Source organism: Apaloderma vittatum, unplaced genomic scaffold (genome assembly GCF_000703405.1).
Source record: "Apaloderma vittatum isolate BGI_N311 unplaced genomic scaffold, ASM70340v1 scaffold23457, whole genome shotgun sequence".
NCBI classification, from domain to species: domain Eukaryota; kingdom Metazoa; phylum Chordata; class Aves; order Trogoniformes; family Trogonidae; genus Apaloderma; species Apaloderma vittatum.
This window is the reverse complement of record NW_009724896.1, coordinates 1-20,489: the sequence shown is the minus strand read 5'-3', so window position 1 is coordinate 20,489 and position 20,489 is coordinate 1. Positions and strand designations below refer to the sequence as shown.

General features: G+C 43.0%; 1 protein-coding gene across 1 annotated transcript; it reads left to right on the top strand.

Moving 5' to 3' along the window:
• Positions 1-351: 351 nt before the first annotated feature.
• Positions 352-18,259, top strand: SLC25A43 (solute carrier family 25, member 43; the record flags this gene model as incomplete). Its single annotated transcript, XM_009872711.1, has 5 exons — positions 352-501; positions 2,576-2,817; positions 4,562-4,734; positions 16,673-16,807; positions 17,886-18,259. Coding segments are annotated over 5 exons (904 nt in total), but the record flags the coding sequence as incomplete, so codon positions are not given.
• Between the last annotated feature and the right edge of the window lie 2,230 nt (positions 18,260-20,489).

Here is a 20,489-nt window from a genome sequence, read left to right as displayed (position 1 = left end):
TTGTTCGTCTGTGCGCTCTCAGGTCTTTGTACTGTTTGTATCAAAGGAAATAACAGAATCGTACTTCGAAGCTTTTCCCTATTGTGTAGCAGTTACTGCACAGATCTGATCAGTTCCGAATCAATACGTGACCTGGTTTGTTCTAAGCTCTCGGTTCTGGTAATCCGTAGGCGTTAGGGTGAGTTAACCCCGGCAGCGCTGCAGCAGGACCGACCCAGCGCTGCCCGGGCTCTGCCCCGGGATCCCCCTCAGCCTGGGGAAGGAGCGCCCGACTCTTCACACGCACCGGCATGTTTTGCCGCTTCCAGGGTTGGGTTTCTGTCTGTCTCTCTCTTTTTTTTTTTTATTAAGGTCAGCTGGGCGCACATGGTATGCACTTGACATTTCCACCCAGCTGGGCGATGGGTTATTCCAGTTCATGGGCTGTGCTGGGTGGAGAGAAGTGTGGGCTCAGCCCGCGCCGGCCAATCCACCCGAGCTGACGCTGCGCAAGGCGCTGGGGTTTGTCACTCGCCTGGTTGAGCAAGAGTCATCATCCTGCCAGCTCTGCCCGGCCTCTCGGGAAGCGATAAGATGAAGCGACCCTGGAACTGGGTAGCTTGGTTGTGTCCTTCTTACGGTTAGAAGAAGGGAGGGGTAATGGCAGTGGGAAGGCAGAACCAGCAATTTAAATTTAATTTAGAGGTCCCAGAAGAGTCAGTGTGTTGCACCAGTATCAACCAGTTGATTTTGAGCAAAATGACTGGCTTTGTAGTTGGTTCAGCTTTAAAGAGTATACTCCCTTTGCAAAGGTATAGCTTGTCTCCAGTTTTCATAGGGTGGTGGGTTTTTTTGAATTACAAGTGGAAGTAGGCTACCAGGAAATGAAATCAAAACTGTCTGAGTTTATTTCTTGGTACATTATTTGTGGATTTTTTAATTGTGTTTTCAACTGAGAGGATGATGTGTGTAAAGGCAAGAAACACAAAAAGAGACATGTTACAGGGTAACTTAAGTAAATAGTAATGCCGGTTGCAGGAGGGCTGAGGCTGAGCACAGTCAGCAGCCCCAGGAATGGGTCCGGAGGGGCAGAGCTGGCTGGCGAGGGGGGGTTAGCTGCATGGTTACTGTGTGCAGGCAGGCTCTGTCTTTGTGGCAGTTTTAATGTGCTCTGAGTAGGGCCTGGAGACACCCCCCCACCCTCCCCAGGCGTTTGTGCACACACAAGAAAATCGGACTGTTGGGACTGTACAAGACACATAGAAAAAAAAAATCTGTTCGCTTTTGTTTCTGCTTCGCTAGTCTTTCTGCTCGGGGCTCTCTCCAGGGTGTGAGACAGGTAGGTGCAGGGATCTGTCACGCAGCAGAAAATGCACGCTCATGTGAAAAAAAACACCTGAGCAAGCAGTGACTTGTAAATCTTTGCAAATTTTTTTTTTTGTTCTGGACGTGGTAGCATTGTGTAGTTTAAACATAAATCTACTGTTCAGACCATTTAGTTAATACTTTCGAAATAAAATAATGAGATACTTTAGCTCCAGCTAAGATTCTCCTCTAAGGTCTTTTTATTTGCTTTTTGCTGCTTCCATGACACTTCTCCCTGATGTAGGAGTGCCCTGTGTTCACAGAAAAGTCTTCCTGTGCATGACACATGCTTGAGTTGTAGGTTAGCCTTTTAAACTTTGTGCTTCAATTTCAAAATTTCAAATTTAGACCTCACATCCTGAGCACAGTAGTGCCTGGATATAAGTCTTTTCTAGAGAATCGTCGCTGAGGATCTTTCTGTCCCAACATGAGCAACAGAGGAAGGTTCTCTTACTCTCAAAAGGCCTGTGATGCCATTATCTATGTATTTCTTCTTACACGATAACTTTGGGGCGTTGGACCAATGCCTCTAACTGATGATCAGAGAATTGCTTGCAGACATGTTTCAAGTCAGGGTAATTTTCGTCCCATAGGTGGAAATATAAATGACAATTCTGTGGTTAAAAATCACTTTAAAAGTCTTTTGCAAAGCAAACAAGTAAATCTTTTGGACAAGTAATCTCTGTATCTTTGAAGACTTCTTCACTGTTGAATTGCTGCTCTGGACCACCAGCGCAGTACCACAACTCAAGCTACGTAAGCTTAGTCTGTGCTGGGAGCTGTGGTGCAGGTGGAGCTGTGCAAGCTGCCTCTAACAAAGCTTTTTTAGGTGCTGGTAGTATTTTAGCTCAGTAACACTAAAGTCAAAGCAAATTGCATTTCAGAGTTACATATTCCAGTCCCTAGCTTAGCTGCTAACTCTGACTTTGGCATTTCTGTGCTTCTTTGCGACGTGGATTTACTCAAAATCTCTTTGGGCTCTTAGACATATTTTTTGGACTCTGCTCATGTTTGTCCATTCACTCATTCTGTTCTAGAGAGGTTCTGATGCACGTGTGATGTTAGGTATAGCAGGGTCTTAAATGAAATAATATGTTAAAGTTTCAACTCCTGCTGCTGAAGGGGCTTGCGGGTAGAAAAACAATTACATTGAGAAAAATCTGCCTTAATTTTTCACGTGTTTTGTTCATGCTATATCGTTATTACTAGCTTTTTTTTTTGTTTCCTCTAGACTTGTTATACTTTTCACGGATGAGTTGGGTCATATTTCCCACTGGAGAGCCATCATGGCAGGAAGTCTGGCTGGCATGGTTGCAACCATCGTGACTTACCCCACGGACGTAATTAAAACACGGCTCATTGTGCAGAACCGACTGGAACCGTCTTATGAAGGAATTCTTCATGCTTTTTACAAAATTTATCATCAAGAAGGATTCCTTGCACTCTATCGTGGCGTTTCACCGGCTATATTAGGTAAAATAACAATGGGGAAAATCACCTCATTGCACCTTGTTTATTACAGCTATTTAGTGCATTCGTTTGCTCACTTGATTTCAATAGCAGAGTTGAGCTCTTCTGTAGAAGTTAGGTAGATTTACATCGCACAACAATATACTGATTACCTCTGCTGCAGTTTATGCTTTGAAGTATGACCAAGCGCGTAGCGCTTTATGTGCAGTTATGTGTTCAACAAAATGCTTTTTCCCTTCTAGCTGTGCTTGGACGCAAGGTTTCCACTGTTTAACTCTTAAAAAAAAAATGCATGTGTATATATATATGCACACACAGTGTTCCTAATTCCCATCTTAGCTGTGAGAGTGTCTCCCTAGAGCTGCTCAGTGAAACCAGTATGAGCCGTAATGTACAACTGATGTGAAAAGTGAAGATTAGTGATATTTACTCTTTCTGTGATAGGACTTTCTAATTATTTGTTTACTCTCCATAGCTTTTAAAAATGCCATTTAATTTTGAGTCAGTTTTCACAATATGACATAGGAAATGCATGATAGTAATGTGTAATCCCACTATAAAATTGATGAGAGTGTGAAACGAAGCCCATGCCAGCCTCCTGAAGTTCAACAAGACCAAGTGCAAGGTCCTCCATTTGGGTCGGGGCAGTCTCAAGCACCAATACAGGCTGGACAGTGATTGACTTGAGAGGAGCCCTGAAGAAAAGGACTTGGGGGGACTGGTGGACGAGAAGCTCAACATGAGCCGTCAGTGGCACTTGCAGCCCAGAAAGCCGATCATGTCCTGGGCTGCATCAAGAGGTGCATGACCAGCAGGGCGAGGGAGGTGATTTTCCCCCTCTACTCCACTCTCATGAGACCCCACCTGGAGTGCTGCGTCCAGTTCTGGATCCCACAGCACAAGAAAGATAGGGACGCGCTGGAGGGTGTCCAGCGAATGGCCATGAGGATGATTAGAGGGCTGGAGCATCTCTCCTATGAAGACAGACTGAGAGAGTTGGGGTTGTTCAGTCTGGGGAAAAGCAGGGTCTGAGGAGCCCTTATTGTGGCCTTCCAGTACCTTAAGGGGACCTACAAGAAAGCTGGTGAGGGGCTTTTTAGGATGTCGGGTGACTAGAGGGAATGGATTAACACTGGAGATGGATCAATTCAGGTTGGACATTAGGAAGAAGTTCTTCACCATGAGGGTGGTGAGACACTGGCACAGGTTGCCCAGAGAGGTGATGGAAGACCCGTCCTTGGAAGTTTTTAATGCCAGGCTGGGTGGGACTGTGGGCAGCCTGGTCTAGTGGGAGATGTGGGGTTGAAACTAGATGGTCTTTAAGGTCCCTTCCAACCCTGACAATTCTATGATTCTTTGAAAAGAGGACAGAAGTATCCCTCATTAGCTTGATTGAAGAGGCAACTCTATTTTCTTGTACAACTGCTGGGGCTGGGCTGACCTAGAGAAAGAGCTTGTCACAGAAGAGGGAACCTGGAGAAAGTGCTGACCTGTCATGAGACTAAAGCAGTTAATAATTCTGACTATGTGCATATTTCAATATGTAAATATACGTCCCTGTCAGCACATCTCGATGCTATAATATGGGTGGCTGGTGGTAAACCAGCAACTAAAAGTAAAGTTCTTCAAAATATTACAAGATGTAAACTGACAGTAGTTCATCCCATCTTTCTAGGTTATGTGATGAGCAGCTCTGTTTTTTTGGTGTACAATGTGTTGATATAAACCTGTCTGGTTTGCTTTCTAGGTGCTGTCCCATTTTCTGCAGGGTCTTTCTTTGTTTACATCAATCTGGACAAAATCTGGCGGGAACCCATAGTTCATTTCACTCCTCTTCAGAACTTCATAAATGGCTGTGTAGCAGCTGCTGTGGCACAGACACTTTCTTTCCCCTTTGAGACTGTCAAGAGGAAGATGCAGGTACAGAGCGTTCATGTTCCTAGTGCTTCCTTATAGGTGCTTGTTGCAGGAGCTTGGGATGAGACTAGCCGGATGATTATGAGTGCCACTTCATTTCTCTAAGCAGTAGGCTATAGAGACTTTTGTTTAGGTTGGTTGTGGAGTTTTTTTTGGTGAGTTTATTTATTTTTTTTTAAATCTGAAAATTATTGTTACAAGTGTGTTGTCACACTTTTAAGTTGGGTTCAGATTCTATCATGGGATATATGTATACTCTCATACTCTGTGTCTTTAGCTTTATTTCTTCTCTTCTTCATAGCAATTCCATCAAATTCTCACAGTTCAGAACTGGCAAACCTTCAGGCAAATACAGGCATTCAGTTCCCTTGGTGGTAGGCAGGATGAATGAGATCGATGTAATTTTCAGAGCCTGTATGCCTGCCATTTTTGCCTGACCTATGTACTGGCAACCACAAGAAACCTTCACAACAAGTATCAAGTCTGAAGGGTCAGAACTATTCTTGTTCTTATTTCTGACTCCACTGGTTAACAAGTGACTTCCAGGTTGCTGATGCTGCTGCTCTCCTGGAGAATCAGCAACACAAGAGTTATGATACCAAGTTACTGTGTCATTTTATATGATCTTGCTCATTCTTTCTCCTGAAAGTTCAGTAATAGTGATCTTTAAAAACCAAAAAAACCCCACAACCCCATCACCCCACGATTTCCACCTCACTGACATAATTAATTTGATGACGTTGAATTTTCATTAGAACTTCTTCAGCAGAGTGACAGAGAATAGCTGTCAACTGGTGACTTTTTGACTGAGACGTATGAATTTGTTCTTTCAGCCTGGTTCATGGGAATGCAGATTTGTGGGAAGCTTTTGTGATCTTGTAAATAAAGCAGTCGTTTGGTGTAACAGCATTATATAGGTCCCCATCCCTTTCTTCAAGCGGTAGCCTGGTTGGTATGTGACCAGCTCACAAAAGGTCAGTGAAACTAAATTGCGCTCTCCTGCTCCCCAGGTTCCCTTTTTCAGGAAGGGCTCAGCTCCTGTGGTGCAGGAGCCTTTGTTACCCTCTCTCCACCTCGTAACAGAGGACCTCAGCAGGAGAAGTAATGACTCTTACTAGACCAGCTCATGTAGCTGGTGTGTCCTGAAGTCAAGCTTTAAGTTGAGCCTTTTCATCAGGTATCTCATACAGTGTCTCAGTTGAGAAGGAGGTTCTGGGCATGAAAACTTGATCCTTTTTCCAGCAGTATCAGCGCGTTTAGGAAAAGCAATTGCCCCTTAAAAGTCCTCTTTTTCTTTACATCCCTAAGCTTGTGGCAATACTGTTGCCCTAAAGAATGAAGAAAAGAAAGGCATTTACCATGCTGTTTCCCTTTTAACATATTCTGTTGATACATCAGTTACTCGAACGTTGTTTTTTTGTAATCAGTTCAAAAGTAGCTTTAGTTGTCACTGGTGTGATGTTAAGTTCTGTGTCAAGCTTTGTCTTGACAGCCAAGTAGAGTGGAACAGGCCACCTTTCGTCTTCCTGCCACTAGGTTGTACTCTTTCACCAAAGGGATGTTTAAAACCTCTGGCACTTGCAGAAATAAGAAGGGAACTGGATTTATTGCCTAAATATGTAGGAAGTGGATATGCTAAAAATACTTTGGAAGGAAAAAAAGCTTAATATGAGAGGTGAGGTTTTTTCCTCATAGATGCGTTGCAACAACTGAATAGTGATTTTTCAAGCTTAAAGAAGCACCTGCTGTTCAGCGATTTATTCTGAGGGCATGGGAGAAGGCAAAGGTGTTCCAGAAGAACTACGTGCCTAGGCGTGAAAGCACGTAAATTGTTTGGTACTGGGAGTGACATAAGTCAGGGAGGCTGGTCCAAAGGAGAGGCCTATTGAAAATCACACCCAAGGTAATACTAAAAGCTCACTGGAACTCGTGTAAGGTCACCCAAGTTTTATATTTACAGTTAGCACCAGGGAATGGCCCAGGCTGCAGTGATCAGCTTTGCTTTGTGCTTACTTAGTGGCCCAGGCAGTTTGCAGGGTTGTGGTCAGAAGAGAGAAATGTCTAGGGCAGCACTAGGAAGGGTATCGTGCAAAGGAACCTAGAAACAGGGAGAATAAAGAAGGGGAAAAAAGAGCTTCAGGACATTGCAGTGTTCTGTAGCAAACAGGGGAGCAGATCCTTCTCATGACAGTTTTTCTCAGATGTCATGTTTTGATCAGCCTCTGTTCAGTGATTCCCCTTTCTAGCTGTCAGAGAGAGAGGTGTACCAAAGCCTTCAGCTACCCTGGGTCTGGTGTGAGTGCTCTGCAGTTCTGGCTTTGTTTTGAAGCAACAAACACTAGTTTGGTGTATGAAGAGGAACCCAGCATGTTGTGGAGGTCAGTATCACGTTCCTCCGTTCCCTTCTGTCCCACTGATCTCAGAGACAGGGGTAAGGTATTGCCAAAGAAGACTTTTTCAGTGAACCTATTGGTGATGGGGAGCCAGGAAGTTCTAGGGCAATCTAAGGAGCTTCAAAAACTGAGGTGAGGAATTAGGACATAAGGCTGTTTTCTCTGATTCTGGGATGGAGCACAAACCTGAGACCAAAATTTCCAGTTCAGATCTTTACCTGGCATACTACACAGTCTTGGAAGAGTTAGCTCCGTCCATTTCCTCATCTAGACAATTCTTGAATTGTTTGCGCCAGCAACAGAGTGAATTCTGCTATGGGGGGAAAGATAAGGTGTTATTTTTAATCTCAGTTGTAATAATTTTGTCTCATTCTTTCTCATTTTACATATCTGAATCCTACACTTCTGACATCAGCAACTTCTGTCACTGACATCTGTGGGAGTAGGAGCTGACTGTCAGTGAACAATTCTTCCTCTGTGTTCTGGTGATGATTTATGATGTCAGATTTGCTCTGTAACCATGGCTTCTTCCCCCCTGCTGTTAGAATTATCTTTATCATGTTTACTTTTTTTTTTAACAAAGGTACTGCATTTGCTAAATATACTTCAATGTTTTTCTTAAAAGAAATGTTAAATAATATGAGCAAGTCTTACTGAATATGAGTCCTACATGTTGTGCTTATCCTAATTTTATTCCTTTGTCTTCCTCTTTTCACTTTGCTCCTGATTGGCATGTTAGAGAATTAAGAGGTACTGTATGCATGTTTCGGCATGGAAATATGGCTTTTGTTGTGCATCTGTAGAATGGGATTAGTGAAGGCGAGGGTTATTTAAAGGGATGTTCTATGTCAAATGCTTTCCTGACTCACTCTTACACTATATCAGCTTCTGAACAAAAATTTACTGATCTTTATGTCCTTCCGACTGTTATTCTTGGCTTTCCTTCCTTACCTCACAGTATCATGTTCGTCATTAAATTCAGTATCTAAGCAATATACAACTACTGCACTTCTACCTTGCAGAGCTGCATACAAGAAAACTCTTTTTTTTGTCTTTTTTTTTTTCTAAGTTTTTTTTGTAAACTTAACCAGGGAAATACTTGCTTGTGAATGGGTCCAGGTCTAAGAGAAGCACTGGTAATATGTTTCCACTTCCCCACATCATCTTTTTGCCTGTGATGACCTTCATAAGTGCCTATTGGACTGAGCTCTGGCATTTCAGTACGGGAAGATGAATTTAGAGCTGTTACATGCCGTACAGAGCATTATTATTAGAGTGACACCGATCCCAGGCTACATGTAGAACTGAAAATCTAGAAACACGCAAATGGTCAGGGCAAACCTAATACCCAAGTTTGGCGTTTCCCTCTGTACATGTGACCGTCAGAGGTAGGCTCAGATACCCCTGGCTGGCGCTTCTCAGCCTTCATTCCAAGCTGATGTGTGACATTGGTAGTTTTGTTCGGTGAAATGCATAAAGATGAGCCTAAAGTTTCACAGATACTCTGATGACTGTAGTTATACCTCACCTGCTTATGTGAACAAACTTCAGGATTTGCAGAAGCTCAGTGCTGTCCTCATATTTTTACGGTATGTTGTAATTTCTGAGACTTCTCTGAAACTCTCCTTTGCCCTAGTAAGTGCTGCTCAGGTACAGCTTTACCATCAAACCCTTCTAATGTAGAATAAACATATTTCAGTATGCTGTAGGATTCAGCACAGTTTTGGTGTCGACTGCACCGCCTTCTCAAGTTGTGAAGTCTTCTCTCTGGAGAAAGTGTTGTCCAGTAATGATCTTTCTCTTTTAAAGTATAGGCTTTGAATTCCCTCTACTGTCAAAACCAAACAGGTTGACTGTTCTTGCCTAGTGTGGGCTCTTGCCATAAATTGCTCAAGAAGCGGCCTCTTTGCGGTGACAAATGTGAATCAGTTAGCCCTTGGCTGCCTATAAATCTGCAATAGGTTGGTTTGGGTTGTTTTGGTGGGGTTTTTTGGTTCTTTGGAATACCATATACTGTGCAAGTGTGAAATCTGTTGTAAATGATGTAAATGCTATGAGTTCTTAGTAACCTGGAGAAAACTAAGCAGACATTTCCTTTGTGAGGTAGCCTGTTTAAAGTAAATGCAATCTGGTGTGCTCTTGTCAATTAAAGGAGATATTGAAGTGTCTCTTTAAAAGTAGTCAAGTTATTTAAGTATTTATTTAAAAATCGTCCCCTACCTATGTTCCTTGCATGATAAAAATCAGTTTAGGAAGAACCATGTGGCTGGGTTATAAACAAAGCTTTAGAAGAGAAAATGATACATGTTCATTAGAAAAGCGCCTTCTCCCTGCTGAAATGAGAAGGCACTTCTGCATTGCTTAAACATGAGTAAGTTGCAAAGAGTGCTCTGTCGTTGGAGATGGTCACTGCTGCTGGCACGGCAGCCTCTGAAAACTCTCAAGCTGTGATATCCCTGCTGTTTGTGAGATCTGTGTTCTTGTCAACTGGGAATATGGAAGTTATTGAAGTCACGACCCGGTTTAAAAATAAGAAATCCTATTTGGGTCATGTGGTTCACACGACATCTCAAAAGCATACGTGCTCTCATGCAGGGAGACCCTTTAATAGTAGGAGCCTGAGCCTTGAAAATTGTCAGGGATGGAACCATTTGACCACACAGAGTGGTACATTCCATAGCGTGGAAACAAATAATGAGTAATATTACTACTATAGTCTTATTTCCTGTGGAAGTAAGGCTTATGGTTCCTAGCTCTCTCTCCTTGCACCCAGTAACTCTTGATCCTGCTGTCCCACTTCAACTAAACTTGACAGAGGAATTCATATTTTATGAAAAACAGTGCAGAGATAGAGATGAAATTTCAAAAGTATTTCACCTGAGGGAGAGGCTGCAGTGTGAGTTCTTACTTTTTTTTACTTCTCCCTATAATCTTCTTGCTGCTGAGGTTCAGGTATCCCATGCCCTGGCTGGTACTTGAGCTTGGGACCAACCTTGGCTCCTCTAATTATTACTAAAATAGGTAATAGATTCTGAGTTTGGTAAAATCCCTTCCTTCTATTTATCCCGATGTCTAAATGCTTTGATCTACACACATTTTTTAGTTTATGTTGATGTTGCTATAAAGATATTTTATATCACTTCCCCTGAGGCTGTTGTGGAATAGTGCCGTGCTGCTTTGGGAAGTACTTGATCCAGTAAGTGATGGGCTTTGTCTTCTGTAATAGCCAAAATTGGCTTTTGTGCATCTGAATAAATTTCAGAAGCATTTTTCTTAGATGTCCAGACTTCCACAGGAGCGAGTCATGAAGACTGCCTGCCTGTGAAATTGAAACACAGGACAGTGCTAGTGAAAAAACCTGGATAAGAGGGAGAGATCGTAAATCAAGAATCAGAAGCAGAAATAGGCTGATCTAACAGCCGCATCTGCGTTGTGACAGCTCGTGCTACGTCTACTGTTCTTTAACCCTATTTATCCAAGGAGCTGTGTGGTGTGGTAAGTATGTCATACTTGCTCTGAGGGAGATTACAGCAGTAGCTTAGCACTGCAGCACAGTGGTCTGCTGAAGAGAAGCAGAAAAACAGGCTGTACCCATTTGAAATGCAGGAAGTCTGAGGGAGGGCAGAAAGCAATTTCCTCTGAATGATTTTCCCCGACGCTGAAGCAGCTGCCATGCTCCCAGTCCCAGATTCGGTGTTGCCAGCTGAGCACAGCCACCAGCTTCTTACAGCCTCTGCAGCTCCATGATCAGTGTGGTGTCGGTGAGAGCTCTTTAATCTGCTTTGGGTTAACTCTGCCACCTTTTTAAACTCGGTAAGCTCACCTGCTGGTGTGGCCTGACATGGGTTAGGGTGCGCTGCTGTGAGCACACAGCTGTTACAGACATAACTTCCAGCAGGGAGACAGTGATGCCTCCAGAGTGAGAGTTAACGCCGTTACCCCAAACACAAGTAATTTTGCTTCGGTACTGATTAGAGGTTTGTATCCATTTCTCCGTGCTTATGGACACTCTTTTATATCTTATTTATTTTGGTGTAGTTCCATACCTCATCCATGTAAGGCCAATGGAAATACGTCCTCTGTAAAGCCCCAGTCCCGTAAAACTGTAATGTTCTCCTCAGTTCCTACACAGACAGCAGGAGATGTGGGAACTAGCATTACTATTCACTGCATGAAATGTGGGACCAAGCTGGTCTGCCTGCGGGTGTGCACCATTAGATTAACTGGTGCTAACGTGCATGACAGTGGTGCACCCGTTTGTAAGGGTTGAGCTAAACCATCGGGATGTATTTGGAAACCACCCAGAGGTGTCCATGCAAGGCTCTTTGCACTGCCTTGAGGAAAAACACCTCTATATTCCCTATCAAAGATTTCTTCATATGGTAAGTGTTAAAAGCAGGGAAAGCTTAGATTTGGGAGCAAAGCAGGGATTCTGCAACAAACCGTGAAGCCTCAGGGTACAACAGGCCTGGCCATAATGCATTTGAAGCAAAGAGTCAAGCTTATGAGCAAGCAGTAAGACATTTTGCTCATTCAGTGCCATTGATCTCAAAAAGGCGAGATGGTTTGGCCGCTGGTTCAGGTTACAGGGGGAAGGACAACACATTCCTAGAATGCAGGAAGCTGGAGGTCAGCTGTGCAGCTCTGGAACCCATTGCCTCCTGAGAGCCTGTCATCGTTTGCCATCCTGCATGCCTGAATACCTTTGGTAGACTTGAGCCAGGGGTACGTCAATGTTACCAAACCACTGACACAGAAAAGACAATGACTACAGGGTCCTTGTACAGACAATCACTACAGGCTGTTCTCCACAAGAAAGGGTTGATTAGCCCAAGGGAGTGCATGCTTTTTTTGCCCCAATATTAATACTTATTTGTATTTTAATCCTTTCTTGTTTGAGTGGAATGAAATACTCCTGCAAGCATTCATCCTTCACTAGAGCAAAGTTTCTGTTGGCAGTAGTGGCATTCGCTTGAATGAAAAATGCAATCTTTGTCCTTCAAGTTTCCTTTGTATTACAGTTACGCTTGCCTTGCATGTGTCCTTATTAACCCAGACTGCAAAGATTTCTTATTTTAGCTTCCAGATTAAGAGCATGAACTCTTGAGCTGTGCTGTAAAGTGTCTTCCTGTACTTTTTTTTTTTTTTTTAAACTGATCAGAAGTGTAGGACACCTGAGTCTGTTGAAAATACATAAATAACAAGCAGTTTTATTGTATCTGCCATCAGGGTATCATACCACCTATGGCAGCTATTTGCTGTTACCTGATCTTTCATACTCTGTGCCAACAGTACTGCATACGCAAAACATAAATAAATAGTAAATCTTTGCGCCAACAAACTTTATATATAGGGAAAGGGGGGGAAAAGGTGCAGGAATTGAGAGGGAAATATTTCCAAATAGTTTCTGATACCTCTAAATTCAGATAGTTGAAAACCAAAATGCCTTGAAGTTTTGTACCGGCTCAAGTGGCCAAAACACCGTGTCTGACATTTCCTGACCCAGAAGCCTCTGCTTGATCCCTGTGTGGCTGCTGTGAGCCTTGGAAAGGTTCAAATGATTGATCTTCTGATGGACATGTTTCCCACTGCAGCTGTGGTGAACTACACTCATCCTTCACTTGGAGGAAGAGGAGAGGGGCTAGGGGAGGCCATTGAAGGGGAAATCTTCGTAATAATCTGTGAGCTTAGTTCCTAAAATGGGACTGCGTTGGTTTTGGCAGTCACCTCGTGATGCAGGCAGTGTGAGAGGTGGTGAAGAGTCTTCAGGTAACAATTAACTTCAACAACTAACTTGAATTTTGTCATGAGGCTTCACCCTTATTTAAATATTTTGTTTGTATTGAAAAAAGGTTAGTTGTAGGTAGGTGAGGGTTGTGGTTTGTTTTTTTTTTAAATACATGGCTATCTTGGGTTTAGATTGTCAAAATAGAGCAGAGTGCTAACTTTGGGATTTATCACAGTGACTTAGTAGACTTGTTGGCCTCTGCATACTAAAAGACTACGTTTGCAAGAAACCAAATGGAGCCAACTCTCCCTTTGATGTGCTTTAATCATTTAAAGAACCCATTGTCCATTAGAGGTAAAAAGATTAGCAACTTAGCCCCACTACTGCTATGACTAACAACTTGGCACTGTGTTACCAGCGCAGCGAGCTGTGCTGTATCTCCAGCCTTCTGCAGTGTGAGACTGCGGGGGGAAGGACGTCTTTCAAAATGTACGTAACAAACAGGTTTCCATGCAGCAGCCCAGAGTGTCAAGGGGTGTCCAAAGAAAGGACTTCAAGCTGCTTTGAGGGGTAGGATGTGCAATGTCTCTGTCATAAACCTGATCATTTTGTTATGAGATTAGCTGTTTGGTTTGTGTGTCATAGTAGGTTTCTGCAAGAAAGGTGGAGAAACGAGTTTGATCTGTTTTGTTGCTTCTGTTTTCTGGCTCTGGCACCACAGGGCAGTTGTGAGGATTGTGGTCTTGTAGACATACTTAGATGATGCAGAACCTCTCAAAACCCACAGCTGTTTTTTTTTTTCTTTAAAACCAGTGCCAAATGAAATGCCTTCCTGATTTTTCTTTTATTAATGCACTTTAACTTTGTTTAAATGTGTTCCAAAATATCGAAGTTTTAACTACTTATTGGTATAGCTTTTAGTTCTCCTTTTGCAGTAGGTGATTCTGAGATTCTGTGGACAGTTATTATTTAAATACTGTGTGTAGGATCCTAGTGTTGTACTGCTCCCATAAAGCAGAAAGACTAGCAAAGCACATTTCACCTCACAGACTGAAATCTTGAAAATGCCTGTACCCAAGTTGAATGTTACTATAAATAATCTTCCAGTAAATCTCTTAAGAGGTCCATGTCTGTGGGCGAATTAAAAATCTGGGGATTTGACTTTCTTACTCCTTTTTTACTGTCTTCTGGGTGTGATTACTGCATGTGGAACCTTACTGAAACCTGCAGTGTGCTTGTCGCCTGCCTTGGCGTTGCAGGCAGTGCTGTAATCAAACCCCTTTGATATGTGCCTTTGCAGTGTATACAGTGATGAAGGAGATTAAGTCAAACCCATGCAGTTAATTCTGGCAGGTCATGCCCTGCCTGCCACAAAGGAATTAAAATGGAAGGCAATCACATGTTAACAGCATCCCTGCTTTCCTGAAGCATTTTAGAAACTTGTCTCTCTTCACTGCTTAGCTGTCTCTTAACTTGCTATACCACGAAAGCTTGTGGAAGCTGGCTGACAGTCCAGAAGGCGGAACAGGGTTTTAAATCCAGCTCTCCTGTGGCTGCATATTTTAAGGATGCTTGCTTCATCTGAGTGCTGTTCCGAGCATCCCAGGGGCTAATATCACCATTCTTAGTCAAACCAGTACCTGAAGTCTCAGTTGCAGCACTCAACATCTGCAGTACAGTCAGGAGAATCCTTGTGCAAGAGTTTCTCAAATACTGTGGATTAAGGCTGAAAAACATATTTCTCTCTTGCTCACTATTGGATTTAGCTATTGCTTTTTAAACCCCTTAAGTAACAGAGCCAAGCTTCTTGTAGCGAATGAGCGAATATGCATGATCCTTGGCCCAGACTAGCTCCATTGGCTTGAACTATCTGCAAAGACAGGGCTGATAATACTGTGAAATCACAGCAGTAAAATCCCGTAGTGTCTGCCTCTCTGAGTCTGAAAAGAGGAAGCTGTGGGAGCTTGCATCAAAGTTAGGAATTACGGAAACAGCTGTAGCCCCATGGAGTTAGCAAGGTCAATGTAGACACAAAAGGGATGAACAATTAGAACAGTTGAAAGTTTCTCCCCCACAAACGTGATTGCTCTCTCACAAATTGGGTACATTGTTGAGAAAGCTGGAAGGAAAACAAGTACTTCTCTTTGAAGCATAAAAGGTCATAGACTAAATCCTTAGCCTTACTCTTGTCTGGGGTAAAAGAGCCAGGATGTGATAAAGGGGATCCAGAAGATAACAGATGAGGTTATGGTGGAAGCCTCTTGTCTTCTTTCTAAGTGCAGACAGCTGCTTTCCTAAAATCACCTCCCAAAGCGCTGTCAAAAGGAAACTGTATGGTTTTACCTGTTACCTGCCATCAGAAGTATTTCACATACATTTCAATCATACACCAAAAAGTGAGAAAAAAGTCATATGTGATTTTCTTTTGTAGATAAAGAAGACTATGTAGTTATTGTGTGATGTGATTAGGGTTTTTTTGTTAGCTTCTAAATTAGCAGCAGATTTGCCAGAAATACAAGGGAATGCAACAGTATTAAAACTATTTGTTAGCAACTTTTCTTATATACCTGGAATGTGAGTTTTGATCTGTTTGCATTTCCAGCATCTAAGTTGCCAAGTATTTGAAATGCTATAGCTGAGGCATCTAGAAAACGTCATCACCACTTGTTGATTTATGAGAGGCTGGTTATAGGCTTAGCTTAGCACCTCTAGGAAGCTGTAGGTTAGTCTGGGCAAGGATGGGAAAAAATGCTGCACTACATGGTGTTTCAGATCTATGAGGGATAACGTATCCGTAGCCACCAATCTGGTAACTTGTACAGGTCTCATTTCTGTCAAACTTCTGCCCTGTGGTGATCAGCTTGCACAAATCATCAGCTGGTGTTCTGGGGTCCCCAGACACTCCCGAGTGAGAAGTTATCACTTGCCATGTGTTGAGTGAAACCCTGATTTGCTCATGTGAAATAAACCCATGGCTGCATGTGCACAGATGGGTGAGGATGGGATTATTCAAGGGCAGGTTATCCTGTCTGTGCTAACGCAGTAGGAGATTAATGAAGGAAGGATTTTGCTGTTAAAAATGACCCACTACACTTCTTCCACATGCATAGACACTGTCTGTAGTGCAGTTGGAAGTCCAGAAGGATGCTCTCAAGCTAACCGTAGCCGGTCCAGATCAACTGTCCATGTAGCAAAAACATGGGAGCACGGGCACCAACTGTTCACCTTCAGCCCTTGGTAAGCTTGTACGGCCTGGGATGAAATCTCTCTTCTTCCATTTCTGCTGCGCTGCTGCTGTTCAACCCACAGTACAGTTCACCCTCCGTGTTGCAATGTGGACAAAGCCTCAGCAGCCAGATTCGAGCCAGCAAGCTCTTCTGTTTGGATCGGAATAAAAGAGAGGCAGTGTGGCACCTGGGCCAGCCCCGAGCTTCCCTCTCGTAGGTGCTCCGCTGCCGGTGACGTGCAATACCTCTCACCGAACCTGAGCAGCTGGCAGGCGTGGAGATGGTGCATTACACAGCTCTAGTTCAGATGCTTGGTCTTCACAAGGGTGGGATTTGTTTCTAGCAGTGACATGGCACAAAGCGAGGTGCTGTGTGAATTACTGCTCTCTGTTGTACCTATCAGAGAGTGAATTCCCTCCCTTTTTAGTTTGTGTTTCAAGGCAAAATAGCTGATTCTTTTGTGTGGACAGATCAGTCTGTTGAAGCCTGACACTTAGTGTTCCTTATGAACCAGAATGGAGAATGTAATTATCTTTAATTACTTTGATTTTCCTTTGCACATTCTAAATCCCCTTGGGTGTCTCTTGGAACAGGCCCAGAGCCCTTGGCTTCCCCACTATGGAGCAGTTGATATCTATTTTACTGGCATGACTGACTGTTTTCGACAAACTGTGAAGAACAAAGGTGTGCTTGGACTTTGGAGTGGGCTCACACCCAGTCTGCTCAAGGTGAGGTTTTGCTTTCATCCCAGTCAAAGACTATCCTGGAGTAATCACAACAGGCTTTTGGACAGTTAGGGTTATAAAGCTTGACATGCCTCTGTACTTATTAGCAGGTTGTAGACAACAGAGTCAGTGATAGAGCAGGTATAACCTCAGGCAGATTATAAACCGGCTTCGGAACCTGGTTTGGTCGTATTTCCCCAGATCTAAGTTGGGCTTCTAGATGTCCCTACTTTCAAGTTCATTTGAATGGATGTCCTTAGAGAAGGGAGTGCTGCTAACACACAGGGTAGGGTATGGATGGGGGATTCCAAGTGATCCACTTAGGACAGCTAAACGAGTTCTACTTCTCAGCTGAGCTCCAGTAATTTGCTATGTTGTACTGAGCTGTAAGGAAATTTGCATTTGTAAAAGCCACCTCTCCAGAAGTCAGCTCTTTAATGCATGTATATCGGTTACTCAGTCCTTGCTGAGTTGAAAGCAAGGAATAAAGCTCAGTAGCTTAAACAGAAAATAATTTAATTTACATAAATACACTTTATAGTGCTGTGGTGAGGATTACCTACATGGAGTACTATAGCTCAGCTAATGAGTGGTAATTGAGTGACAATGTGATTGATTGGGATGGCTGGCCTGTGCCTGGCCCCACCTTGCCTGGCATAAAGCCACATGGCACCGGAGCTGCAGATTCTGCAGGGGGCTAAAGAAGAAAATTGTTCAGTCTCTCTGCTGTATGTATACTTCCTTCCAGGATTTGCTGAGGTTGTTTAGGATTTGCTTAGGTATTTGACAAGATGTGATAATGTATAGACTAGCACAGACCTTGTTCCTGGCAATATTGTTATGGTTAGTTAGGTACCAATAAGGAACTGCTACTTTAGGCATGCTGCAGGTACCAGCCTAGTTTGAGGTGAGACTTTGATTTTATATAAATGGGCACAACTCTATTAGCAGATCAGATTTAATCCTAGAAACTTCCTTTTTTAAAACATCTGAACTAAAAATGCTACTAGTGAGTCTGATACTGTGGTTTTATCTTATGTTGTGGTTTGTTGTTTGTTTCTCTTTTTTTTAACTTTATCAGATTGTCCCGTACTTCGGTGTTATGTTTAGCACCTTTGAATTCTGCAAGCGGGTTTGTCTGTATAGAAATGGTTATATTGAATCTCCTTTAAATTACAAGCTAACTCCTGGTGTGGACCAGAGTTTACAGCCACAAGAACTGAGAGAATTAAAGCTCCTCCGAAGGGGAAATTTTGAGCCAAGGAAATCAGCTCTTGAAAATTGACATCAGAGTGACCATTGCAGATTAACACACTACCTTTCTTAAGGAACTTTGCAAGAAAGACATGTTGAACTACAGGTACCAGCGTCTGAGCGGATTGCATGGTTTTGGTACTGAAACATGAGTGCCAGGAGTGTGTAAGTCTCATATCTCATTTGCTGAACGGATATAAACAATATGAATGGCAAGCATATACTGAAGAGGTGCAACTAGTTTGAAAACACTACTGGAACTTGATATTACATTATGCCAGGTGCTTTTCAATACTGAATAGTCCTGTTGAGATAAAACCACTCACAGAAAGGCAAGAGAACTGAGATGAGAGTATAAAAAAATCTTTTAAAATATTAAGAAAATTCAAATGGGTATTTTTTAGGTAATCTGAGTTACCAAGTCTGCCAAGAATTATAAACTGACTAGAACATATACAGCATACAAGAATTTCTACTGAAATCTCTATTTTTAGTGATCCGGTGTGAACGAAGTATTCTGCGGGCGCAGGACTAGTCTCAGTTCAGTCACACTCCAGAATCCGCTCTTCAGTTTTTGAGACTTACTTGAGAATAATAATTTTGTATGAAACTTTGGCATAAAGAGGAAAACATGCTGCTGCAACTATGCTTTTGCCAAGAAAGAATTGTAACGTGCAAAACGAACTTTAATACACTGGAATGACAATCTTGCAAACTTAAGTGCACACTAGAAAATCTTCCTCCCTTTCTCCTATGTTGTTGCTACGTGTACATGTATTATTCCAGGCTTTGAAAAATAGTTTTCCTGAAGTTCTCTAACTGAAAAATTTCCTGGAAAATGCAGTTCTTAAATGTGTTAGATATTTCAGAGCCGCAAGCCTTGTCACATTGTGGTATTCTTAAAGCTCTATTTTTGTATTAAACTACTTTTTTATTCCTGTGCACAGACCCAGGGCCACTGCGCTGCTCAGAAATTGCCAGCAGAATAGCACTGGGCACACAACCTGTGATTTTTTCACTTCAGCTGCTGTGATTCACGAGCCACAGATAATTTCTGTAGATGGAACCTCTCTACAAGACCACTAGGTTATTGCCAATGCCAATGCAATTGATTGGCCTCTGACCAGTCTAGGGAGCATTTGGACAGCAAAAAAATCATCTTGGTATTACACCTGAGGACCTCCGGTTCCTTTGTAGAAGTACAGCTATGGAACAGCCCCATCCTAGTGCCTTCTGAGAGAAAACCTTGAACGCCAAGTCCACGTGGGAAGGTGGCTCTGCCCTCTGCGGCGTCTCACCAGCCTCAGGTTGTGGCAATGCCGGAATCGCAGCAGCTTGGTGAGGCGAGTGCACGCTCCTGCCCCACTGCAGCACCCTGGGCTCTGCACAGGATCCGCCTACTGGTTTACACCCCTTTGCGTGTGTGCTTTTGTACTGTTTGCGTCCCTGCTGAGTGGAAGCAAGTAAATCTCAGAAACTGCTTGGTTAGGCCAGGAGCATAAGGCAATGGCAGGTTGATGCAGGAACGGTCTGTGACTATGGAGGGAGATCTGCAGAAAGATTTGGGAAAATTGTTAAGGCCTGCCTTCCACCTAGAACCCGATGGTGATGTTCCCTGGAGCTGACGTCTTGCAGTATCTCTCGTAACGGGTTTGTTCAGTTCTGCTGCAGTGGTGCTTCATACTGGTTTTCTTCGTGGAAAAGAAAGCATCAATAGCAAAAATGAAGATGGTAGGGAGGAGATCTGGTGGTTCATGTATCACACTGAGGCTGTAAGTGCTTTTGGCTCTCTTATCAATGTGCCTAGTGAATGTGTTTCTCCGTGCCTCAGTTTCCCATCTGCACAGTGCAGGTCATAATACTGTATGAATTAGCAGATGTGACTTGTGAGCATGTTGTGGAGGAATGGATTTCTAAAGCGTGCCCTTGCCTTGTCCAAGCATACCTGTATTTTTTTTACTAATACTGTATTTCTAAATAGATTTTAAAGATTGAGTGATGGGTGCACATGAATGTCTGGTCAGCTCTTCAAACCTGGTAAGAGTCAACTGAGTTAAAAAGTTACCTCTAACTTGTTTCTGATATGCTAATAACACCTTTGTATTGTAATGTACTCCTACGACCTATAAATCACTTACTAACCTCTTATCAGCCAAGCCTCTAGTTTGTGTAATCACATCTGTGCGTGAGAAATCCTCCAAAAGGCAACGCTAAAATATTTAAGAAACAAAGAGCCTCTGCAGGGGATCACTAACATGTGAAATGGTCTGTGGTCCTGAAGAACGTGAAGCGATCATGAGGAATGATCGGTGACTACAAGGCTCAGTCACAGAGACAGCTCTTGGGTAGGTGACTGTAACTCAGGTGGCGTTGGATGCAGGTTGGGGCGTCGGCGGCATCGTCAGCATGGGGACAGGAGGGTCTCCGGGGG